The sequence below is a fragment of the Limulus polyphemus genome, unplaced genomic scaffold, assembly GCF_000517525.1.
Source record: "Limulus polyphemus unplaced genomic scaffold, Limulus_polyphemus-2.1.2 Scaffold8779, whole genome shotgun sequence".
Classification (NCBI taxonomy): Eukaryota; Metazoa; Arthropoda; class Merostomata; order Xiphosura; family Limulidae; genus Limulus; species Limulus polyphemus.
The window spans coordinates 15,211-27,224 of NW_013674389.1; the positions used below are offsets into that span (position 1 = coordinate 15,211).

Sequence of the window (12,014 nt, forward strand, 5' to 3'; positions counted from 1 at the left end):
GTGTGTGTGTGTGTGTGTGTGTGTGTGTGTGTGTGTGTGTGTGTATATATATATATATAAAATGTGCAATGTGTGCACTCTTGTGTTTATGGACATATAATGTTCTTTAAGTATTTATTGATACACTACATTCAAGAGGAATAAACCACTAGTACTTAACAATCTCCCATTAAACTTACCCTAGCAACATAATACTGTTTACACTCAAGTCTCTGTCATTACTTTCACTTTGTTACTTAATACACTGGACTACTGAATGAACTGACACAATTACATGTGTAGTTTTCAATACTAGACTAACACTTCCATACCTATTAGTTTCTTCTCCTGGATAAATTTTACATTGGCAAGTACTTCTGTTGAAAGTTCAATGGCTTGGTTAAACCCATTCTCTCCTCCATACGAGACATCCACAAGCTTTAGAATCTTAGCTTGTAGCCTCTGTGTAGAAATTAGCAAAATTCTATTATTGAATGGGAAAAATAGAATAAAAAATGTCTAACAACTTTACAGTATTGTTAAACTTGTGTAAAAGATATGCTAACTGCCTACAGTAACTGATATATACACCATCGAAAAAAAAATATTTTCATACATCACATTATCATACAACATGCAGCATTTTTCAATTATTAAAATACACATTAAAACTGAATCTATATGATTACTTAATAGTTAGCACATAAAAAGTGACCACTATTTGTATGTTCACTAACAGAGAGCTCGAAGGCATTTCTCTCATTTTATCTAAAGGGGTAGCAGAAAAATAACAACCTTCTTCACGATGTTGAATGTTCACCAAAAATGAAGTGTGTTAAATAATTACTTCAAGTTTGTGGTATTCTTTTTCTGGTTATCTTTAGTCCTAGCAACACTGGTTCATTTGGTTAATTTATTTCACGGGATAAGAACTGAGAGGTCACTCTGGTATGTGTAGTTCTGAGGGAGCCTTAAACCAATGAAAGCAGAAAGACATGCTCTCCACTTCAAAATAGAGCTTTCAGAATGCATATCAATGACTTAATAAGTGTCATTTGTTAAAAACAACGTGGCAATACTTTCACATGCATAGCAGAGCATCCAATTTTAGTCAGAAAAAACAAAACAAAAATAACTTATCAGAAATACAAGGTGTTTAATCATTTTAATTATATACTGTACACACACACATACAAATTGTTTCATATTTATATTATAAAGTCTTTTGAAGAAATCAACAAGGCAAAGTAAATAATTTTTATATCTATTAATAAAACAAATCCTGGTTTCAGATTACTGTTCTTTCCTGTATAACATCTCGTTATTGAGTTAAGGAACACCAAGTCATTATTATTTTCTGTATTTTTTCCTTGTTTCCATGTCTTTTTTTTTTCAATGACCTAATTTCAATAATTGATAATCATAATTGATATTATTTACAAATATTGAATTGTAAAACTAATAATCGCTCAGCATAACAATATGATTTTTAATTGTTTTCATTTTTACAGTTATGAAATTTCTGAACTTTTATATATAATGCTTTACTTCGAGAAATCGAATATTTCATCTTCCATTTCATGTGCTTTGCATTAAGCCTAATCTTCCTTTTCATCTGCTTTGCATTAAGCCTAATCTTCCTTTTCATGTGCTTTGCATTAAGCCTAATTTTTCTTTTCATGTGCTTTGCACTAAGCCTAATTTTCCTTTTCATGTGCTTTGCACTAAGCCTAATTTTCCTTTTCATGTGCTTTGCACTAAGCCTAATTTTCCTTTTCATGTGTTTTTCATTAAGCTTAGTCAAATTTTTCAATGTATTCTTAAATGTTCAGTATTAGTTGATAGATTATTTGCTTTGCCTTCAAACTTAATTATAGTATTACCCAATGGTATTCTTTTACCTATTCACAAAAAATATTAAAATAAAGGCTAAACATTTAATTCATTAATTTGAAAGGAACAGTTGGAAATCATTCAGCCTAACAACAAGTGATTATCATAAATATCTTGTAATATTATAAAAAGCCTCTTTAAATATTTATTCTGTTATAAGATACAATTCATAAATTAGTTTCAATGACAATAAACAAAGTTTTTTTTTACGAAACGTACAGGATCAAACATATCAGACTGGCTAAGTTCTGTTTTAAAGTCTGCCGATCCAGCTAAAATAAGACCAGCAATGTTAGGCTTGTCGTTGGAGATGAAAAGTTGGGTTGCTACTTCGGCCACTTTCCGAACATAATTATGTCTTTTTTCCATTCTTAACCTGGCAAATCGAAGTGCTGACTGTCCACCACGACCTAGTGTAAAGAAAATCCTAGCATTTTCTAAAAACCCAATTCCATAAACATTTGACTTCCAGTAGAGTATTTAAAATAAAACCAGAAACATTTTAGCTTGAATACTATCACAATATTTACCTTATTCATACACTCATTAAACTTGGAAACAAAAATATCTGGACTGTAATACAGTATTTACCTTACTCATATGTTCATTAAACTAACAAACAAAAATACCCAAACTGTAATACAATGTTTAGCTAACTCACAATGTCCACAAATTAAGAAATAAATATCTGAACTGTAACATAATGTTTAGCTTACTCACAATGTCCACAAACAAAGAAACAAAAATACTCAAACTGTAATACAATGTTTAGCTAACTCACAATGTCCACAAATTAAGAAACAAAAATACTCAAGCTGTAATACAATGTTTAGCTTACTCACAATGTCCACAAACTAAGAAACAAAAATACCTAAGCTGTAATACAATGTTTAGCTTACTCATAATGTCCACAAACAAAGAAACAAAAATACTCAAACTGTAATACAATGTTTAGCTAACTCACAATGTCCACAAATTAAGAAACAAAAATACTCAAGCTGTAATACAATTTTTAGCTTACACACAATGTCCACAAATTAAGAAACAGAAATATCTGAACTGTAACGTAATGTTTAGCTTAAGTTTCAGCGAAGTTGGTGGTAAATGAATACATACTAACGTTTGGATTTGTGATAATGTACAAAAAACAAATAGCTACTCTGATGATAATCAAATTTTCATTTTCAGAATTTACTAAATTAGTTTTTGTTTGTAGAGATGTGAACCAACTTTTTAAAAAATGAGTTAAGTATCATCCAAACAGCCAAAGCCTGATATAGTGAGAACATTAAACTTTGACCAATAAAAGAAAGCCTTATTTTCACTTGATTTGTGTTAACAAATCAGAAATAGAGATTGTTGTTTGTGTGTTTTGAATTGTACCTTAACCTTCTTTAACCTACCATGTTTTTTAGGTAAGTCAACAGTAAACTTGTGTAGGACGTCTCGAGTATTTCCCTGAAGAGTTCCAAAGAGAGCTCCGTTACCATCCATAACGATAAATCCAAATTTGTTATCATCTGCTAACAATGCTGAGAGGGCCTGAAAATAATTATTTTGTTCTAAAGCTTAAGTATCTTACTTAAAAATGAAGCTAAATTAACTTCCAGTTCTTCAGTAAAATACATTCATGAATGCAGAATTTCACACTATATCAGTTGATAAGTAGAACATCCAAAATAAGTTTCATAATATGATGTTTAATTAGAAATGGACTAAGTTACTTATACATCTCAAAAATAGAAGAGATAAATTAAATGTTTATAAAAAAGTCACCAACAATTCTACATTCCCAAAGTTTACTACCCATCAGATCAGTAGGTACAAAAGTCACCAACAATTCCACATTCTCAAAGTTTACTACCCATCAGATCAGCAGGTACAAAAGTCACCAACAATTCTACATTCCCAAAGTTTACTACCCATCAGATCAGTGGTACAAAAGTCACCAACAATTCCACATTCCCAAAGTTTACTACCCATCAGATCAGTAGTTACAAAAGTTGGTGCTACTATAGCATGCAGTGTACAAAGATATTTACACTATAGCATGTGGTCTACACAGATATTATCATCATCACCATTTTAATGATTCAAAATTTCTTGCTAAATAATTTATATATCTATCCACGTTCAACAAATAATTATAAGTTGTGTGTTCCAAAAGAGTACCTTAAATTTAGGTTATAATTATGCTAGTTTTGATTATTGGAATTTATTTCATTCTTATTATATTTGCCCCTAAAACATTATGTAATGTTATGTTGTACTTTATTAGTTTAAAAGTGTTTTTTTTATAATAAATGAAAGTTAAAGCGATGATGATGATACTACACTATAGTACCACCCAAAAGTTTATTACTGCTACCTACCTACCTACCACAACTTGACACAAAATTATTTTTTTTCAACTAACATACCTCTGTATGGAATTTGTTGTCACATAAGTATAGAGAGGTATTGATGGGCTTGAATGGTTCAAAGTCAATATTGACCTTTTTTTTCCTGCCTTCTTCTGTTACAATTGTTCCACAGTAGATGACAAGACCATTTGGAGGAACTGCAGTTAAAAAAAAAAGGCAGTTTTCTCTAGAATATAGACACTGTCAATTTTTAATAAAGTGAAACCAACGAGTTAATATTTCATTTTTATTCCTACACTTTAACTTCATTTATTTGTTTGAGTAAATGTTGCTTATACTTGAACGATCCTCTTTGACACAAATACATCTTTTTTATTTTGTAGTTTCTAAAGAACTTTGGTTACAAAATTTTACAATACAATCACTATTGTGGTTCTCAGTGAGAAACTTTTGAGTCAAGTGCACAATTTTTGTGTAAGTTAAACAATGAATTTTAAATATTTACAAAAGAAATAACTATTTTGCTTTTTTAACGTTAATGAATTGTCTGTTCAGTAGTCAAAAAAACTCTAGAACGCAAATTTACCAAACCTTGCTTCTCAATGCCAAGATTAAGTTTTAACTTTGAGGTTATATAATTAACCTTAAACAAACTATTATCTTTTTTGAAATGTTCTCATACTTGATGGCTAACTTTCCAGAAAATTCTTGTTTTTTTCTACATGGAGCATTACCTTTATTGTAGAGCTTTAACCTTTGTTGTACTGAAGTGATGGCACCGAGCACCGACAGTCGGTTGACTCGGCTTTTAATGTTAGAGGCCGTTCCAAATTCATCAGCTAACATTTTTGAGACTCGTGAAATTTGGTCCTTGGGAGGGATGATAAGGGATATCATGCTCGTTCCATTTCTGATTAATAAAAGAATCTTTATCTTCTCAAAAACAAATTCATCAAATGTTTGACAAAACAATGTATACAGAAACTGTAGAAAATATTCATTTAATACAAGTGAAGACAAAACCAAAACTCAACATAAGTTTGGGAAATCAAGAAATGTAATTATAGACTGATTATGCACTTTATTAACTAACTCATTTATAATACGTTTCAAAGTTTGTAAACCTATTGTAGTATATTTCTTTAGATACACATTTTGTTATACACATGGGTATTCTTCTTTGGGTGGACAGAGATGCACAGTTTCAATGAGGAGTACAAGGTACAACCCTGATATACATTTGTTCACATGACTCTACACAAGAGTTTCATGCCCACAGATGTCTTTAATTTTTAACTGACAGACTAGAAGGGAGATAGCTAGTCTTAACTACCCACTGACAACTCTTGAGGTATTCATCCTGTTGGACAGCAGACTGTGACCATAACTTTTATAACACACCCACACGTTGTAAGTCTGCAGAAAAGAAGAATTAAAAATTCAAGTTCGTGTACGTTACAGAACGCATAGAAAATTTTGAGAAAAATCAAGTACTAGATGACAAGACGTCAGACACAAGAAATAACTCATTTCCTTTTCTATAGCATCAAAGGGGATGTGATCCATGAATTCTTGGATTCACAGTCTAGGCACACTAACCACTTGGTAGCATAGTGGCTCATAGAACGGCATTTTATTTTATTTTTCAAGTACAAACTTTTAGCTCATATCTTGACCAATTTGAGATCTAATTACAGTTTTGGACTCAGGAAGTCAAACCCTTTAAACTGATGTGTTTGACCATGCCCAAAGTTTTATATATTAATTTACTCTAATACTGCCTAAAAAAAATTTCAATTTGAGGTTAGCGTGGTAGAGATCCTGGTAAGTAATAACACTGAACTGGGTATACAAGCACTCCATGCTTGGTATTGCTAGCTCACTAAAATATAGCTAATAAAAAGGAAAAAAAGGTCTCATAGATTAATTTACTCTAACCTTGTCTAAAAGAATTTCAAGTGCTGTGACTATTGAGGATTCCCTCTTCTTTTTAAAAAAAAAAGGTTGGTAAAGTTTGCCGTTTTTTATGATTTTGTAAAAAGAAAAACCTAAACGTTTAAGAGTAGTTCATATCTGTTGATTTTTCCACATTAATGGAAAAAACTACTGAAAAGATGGTATGCGTTAAATTAATTAACACAAAATATGGTATGCATTAAATTAATTAATACAAAATATAGTATGCATTAAATAAATTAATTAATACAAAAGATAGTATGCATAAATTAATTAATTCAATAAATACAAAAGATAGTATGCATTAAATAAATTAATTAATACAAAAGATAGTATGCATAAATTAATTAATTCAATAAATACAAAAGATAGTATGCATTAATTAAATTAATAAATACAAAAGATAGTAATGCATTAATTAAATTAATAAATACAAAAGATAGTATGCATTAATTAAATAAATAAATACAAAAGATAGTATGCATTAATTAAATAAATAAATACAAAAGATAGTATGCATTAATTAAATAAATACAAAAGTATTACTCATAGATAGATTGATGAAACACCGAGGTTGAGCAAAAAGATGGTTTGTTTAACATTACCTCTCTCTCTCTAACAATAAAAACTTCTTAATTCTAATATGTTAAATGTACTTTCTCTTCTGCCAGGAGCTAAGCAGTACAAACCATTGTAGCCAGCACTTTCCCACCAATTTAATGAGTCCAGCCAAAACGGTGCCAGGTGCACAAAATATTTAATCTAAAACCTGTAACTTTTCCTCCAGAGAATGAGAGAAGAATGCTACTGTTTTACAAAAAGATTTGAATTATTTGGTGAGTGTGGAGAATAAATGGCAGATGACTCTTAATTATAATAAATGCAACGTAATGTATGTGGGATATCACAATTTGAATTATGGGCATAATTTTGATGCAAATAAACTTAACACCTTGGTGTTCTGGTTGATTAGTCTTTTAAGCCATCCAAGAAATGTACTTTTACTAGTAGCAGGGCTAATAGGATTTTAGGTTGTATCTACAGGAATATTGAATACAAGTGACAAGGTTATAAGGTCATCGTACATGTCACTGGCTAGGACACATCCGGAGTTCTGAGTTCAGTCTTGGGTTCCTAACCTAAGAAAGGACATTAAATTGTTGGAAAGGGTTCAGAGGAGGGTTGCTAGAATGGTGTCTTGGATGAAGTGTTTGTCATATGAGGAGAGATTACGATCATTGAAACAGTTTTCTCTTGAAAAAGAGTTAGAATCTGATTGTGGTGTTTAAGGTTGTTAAGGGAATTGATGGTATTCCTGCATCATATTTTTTGTATTTAATGGTGAGAATGGTAAGACTAGGAGATAGAAATATAAATTTTACCAGGGTAGATGTCATCTTCAGCCAAGACAGATTTATTTTTCTAACAAGGTGGTTGGCATTTTGAATGAATTGCCTTCAGATGCAGTTAATTTAAGGAAGTTGATAAATATTTAAATGATAAGAGCTGGCCCAGATAGACCAAAAGGTCCTTTAATGTTAATTAAAAGAATGCTGCTTTCTAGCAAAAATTTAATTAATTTATATTGATCACTGGACACATTACAGAGAAACTTGATGATTTCCAATTCAAAACTAAGTGACATAGGGATTAATTTGCATCAAGGTGAGGTAGAAGCTGAAACATTGCAACAAGAAGTTTAAATTGAAGATTGAATGAGTATTTTAGAGATGGAAATGAAATGGGAGGGGATGTTATAAAGTTTTAGAAAGATTTCTAAGACATATTTCACACTGAAATGTATACCTACCTTAAAAAAAATGTATATTAAAGAGTCAACAGTGAAAATATTAAAACAAACTTCTTGTGACTGAATTTAGAAAAAAAAAAGGATTACTATAAATCCTAAAGCAAAGTTTCTGTATGTATACAAAACATTTTTTGTTGAAAACTTTTCTCAGTATTATATCTCAACATGAAATCAGTAAAAAATAAAAATAAAAACAGCTTAACAGTTTCAGTAAAGAAAGTAAACAAAACCTTAACAAAAGTTTCCAAAATTGTTGGTTTTATTTTGCCATTCTTTTAAAGCAAAGTTATTTTTTCCCTTAACATGCATAGAAAATGAATATTTCATTTAACTACAACCATGTGCAATATCTTTTCTTTCTACAATTAATTTAAAATAGAACACTCCTTCTGAATTTGTCAGGTTTTTTCCTTTCTTTCCCAAAAGAAGAAGAACACTACCATAAAATACGAACTTACCCTCTTGCAGCTTCTAAGCTTTTAATTAACTTTTTAACTTTCCAAACTTCAACATTTCTATCAGCACTTGATTCCTCCATCTATGACTTTGGTACAAAAACAAAAATTGTTATTGTTATGACTGAACTGGAAATAAAACAATTTTAAATGTTGCTTATCCTCTCTGAATTATTACTTCACAACAAATATACAAACAAAATAAAACACCCGAAATATTTTAACTTACTCAATATATCTAAAAACCTTTTTCAGTAATTATGTTTCATTAATATATTTGTCTTGCCTTGAAAGTAGTTCATCCATTAGACACTTCAGCAGAAATAACCCAACATTATGCAATAAACTCACTGTAAAATAACCCAATCACGTCTAATAACATCCACACATCAAAAGATGTTACTATTCAATGGTTCATAATTTGTGCAAGAGATGGGGAATTATGAAACTGAAAAGCAAGTACAAGTTCGAAATATTGTTAATATTACATAAAATAATGGTGATACACTAATAAAGTATTATTATTAGTATTACTAATATAATACTAATATTTGCTAATAGTAATAGCATAAATAACAAACACTGAATCTACAAATTGAAAAAAATGAAATTACTTATTCAGTTTTGAAAAATTATTTTAAATAAAGCTGAATTATCCGAAAGCCATTTCATAAACATATGTTCCAACTTCTATTATAATACTTACCTAGGCTATGCTAACGTCGTTACTTCTCAACAACTCCACAAAAGTAACACAAGCAGGCCTAATTCACTGGTCGTACTACTAGTAGTACTTGCGTTGTGAAGTTGATGACCTCTCTTTACACCTGCTGAACACTGAGAAAAAGTCGAATCAAATATGAATATCAAAGAGTGAAGCCGTGGTAACAGTGTTATTGTGTTACTTCCAATACTAAATGCTGATTATTAATAACTACTGCCAATTGTAACAGCGGTTGTGATTGTACTTTAAATTTAGAATAGAAATAAATGAGCTACGTTACGATTAAGCCTAACTAAGCTTACCACGATAATTTATTCTGAAGCAGAATTTGAAAATTAGAGAAATATCGCATCCAAAAATAGTTCTTGTATACAACACAATCCAAGAACGTTTTTGTTTGTGCTGTCCTGAAGGCCGGTAATTTTCAAGAAAAGAATGGAATTAATTATGAATATTTCACATCGGATCACTTTCACATACAACCCCAAGTCACATTCGACAGCAACACGAAAGAGAACGAATGTGGACGGACTCCTTCCTACCATGTGGATAATCTTGACGTCAGCACCTATGGAATATATACGTTGGCAATACAGATAAATATAATTAATATATATATATATATATATATGGACACTACTTTGAATATATATGTAAATATATTTATGATATGTTTATTTGTTGAATTTCGCGCAAGGCTACTTGAGGATTATCTGTGCTAGCCTTCCCTTCTTAGAAGTGATAAACTAATAGGAAGTCAATTCCATTCACCGCCAGCTCTTTGGCTAGTCTTTACCAACGAAAAGTGGGATTAATCGTTATATTATAACACCCCCACGGCTTATAGGAATTAGAACCCTCCAACTGCAGATTGTGAGTCTAACGCCCTAACCTCCAGACAATGCCAAGTCCCTACATTTAAAAATAGTTTAGGCAATTACAGCTGTCATAAAGCTTTTCAAGAGCACCACACAAATTATATTATTTTAAACTCGTGCTACGTTGTATTTTTGTCCTAAATAATTTCAAATGGATATAAAGTAATTTATTATTTTTCTAATATTGCAAAGTACAGTAAACATGTATATACTCGACAACGTGAGCCATGGCGAGAGGTTCTATCGATTCTTGGAGACAGGTTACATGCTGTAATATTCAGTACCATTGTCAGAATAGGAAAAGTTATAGAAAATGACGATGACAACATTTTAAGAGATCGGAGCCATAAATGGCTTTGTAACTGTGGTGCCTCTAGTGCCATTTTCAAAAACTAACGGATAGATTTTAACAAGTTCTCACCGTTTTACTTAAATATTCGAAAACGAGACTATTTTTTCATAGTCTAATTAAAACAATGGTTCACTAAAAGGATAAATGTGTAGCCAATCTATTTTTCGATTTATGAGTTATCATTTGTTTCTGGAAATTTCAAACATGACGATAGTTTTTCCTTTCCACCTCAGCTCATGGCGACACCTAGCAATTCCGGTTTGACGAATTTTAAAGTACAATACACGTTATTCACGCGTTAAAACTGTGTGTTGTATGGATAGTTAAATTGCACCCTACTAAGTAATCTTCTTCTAATAATACGATATCCTATAACCCGAGTGTTTCGAAAGCGCTCGGGTTAAGGGTATTGTATTTTCATGTTAAATTGATTAAATTGAACCAACGTGTTTTCCTAAGGTCATGAATCTTCTCCCTAAAGCTGCAAAAAAAAAGAAAAAAGAAAGAAACAACAGAAAAACTAAAGAAAATAACACACAGAAAATTAAACAACATAGACACTTCATGTATAAACAAGATTAAGTTTCTTAGCCTAATGTTCGACAACAAACTATCATGAAACCACCATATTAGAGTCCCTAGTGTCACAGCGGCATTCTGCGGACTTACAACGCTAGAAATCGGGTTTCGATACTCGTGGTGGGCAGTGTACAGATATCCCATTCTGTAGCTTTGTGCTCCAACTACAAACAAACCACCATATTAAAAACACAGGTTTCCTTCCTTATAAACCAGATACAGAAATTCAAACAAAGGCTGTACCAGTAAAACAATTATTAAACTCTATAAAACATATACCAGATCAATTTTTGGATATGGTTGTCCTACACTGAAAGTACAAACTACAAGTCATGCAAATAGCCAGACAACTACCTAAATAGATATATAATTCTGTAACCCAAGAGCTTTCCAAAATGTACCTTTTTTTCAGTTTGCCTCTGAAAAACAAAGACCCTAACAACATTGTCGAATATTTCAGGAGAGTACCATATTGAAATTTATTAACATCCTTTATCTCAGTGGCGTAGCTAGGTGCAAAATTTGGATGAGTCTGGAGCTACTAATGATGAGTGGTGGATACACAAGACTGTTCAGTTCAAGAGTTATTATTTAGTAACTTAATGTTTAATGATCATTTAGTTTTCATAACAAGAGTGTTAAAAGTTAATTATTTTAGAAGCGATAGTTATGATAAACTTCGTCAGGTAACTCTGTATGAGTCCTACATTGTGTATGCAGTTTGTTGTACTAGGTTTTCGTAATATTGTTGACGTCATTTTATTCCAAGCTTCCTCGTTCTGTGAATAATGTTGTCACTAGAGGGCTAGATATTTTTAGATTTTTCTGTTGTGTGTTATAAATATGTGCAGATACGGAGTGCAAGTAAGAAGTTAAAGGAAGTTAGTGAAGATAGACTGAGTGATTATCAGTTTAGCCATAACAGGCGATATCTAAAGTGAGTTTCACAGTGGTATTGTAACAACAGAGATAAAGAATAATAATTTGTCTTGACAAAGATTTTTCTAAAATATTAGGTCGTCAAA

At 31.1% G+C, this 12,014-nt stretch overlaps 1 protein-coding gene across 1 annotated transcript in view; it reads right to left on the bottom strand.

Moving 5' to 3' along the window:
* Nucleotides 1-9,690, bottom strand: part of LOC106475544 (eukaryotic peptide chain release factor subunit 1) — a 13,857-nt gene extending 4,167 nt beyond the window's left edge. Inside the window, exons 1-7 of the mRNA XM_013936223.2 lie at nt 9,163-9,690; nt 8,460-8,545; nt 4,970-5,145; nt 4,293-4,432; nt 3,276-3,414; nt 2,092-2,282; nt 304-441 (exon numbers count right to left, since the gene is read on the bottom strand). Coding sequence (XP_013791677.1) covers nt 304-441; nt 2,092-2,282; nt 3,276-3,414; nt 4,293-4,432; nt 4,970-5,145; nt 8,460-8,539 — 864 coding nt within the window. The 5' untranslated portion in view covers nt 8,540-8,545; nt 9,163-9,690. The remainder of the gene's footprint in view (nt 1-303; nt 442-2,091; nt 2,283-3,275; nt 3,415-4,292; nt 4,433-4,969; nt 5,146-8,459; nt 8,546-9,162) is intronic.
* Nucleotides 9,691-12,014: the final 2,324 nt, after the last annotated feature.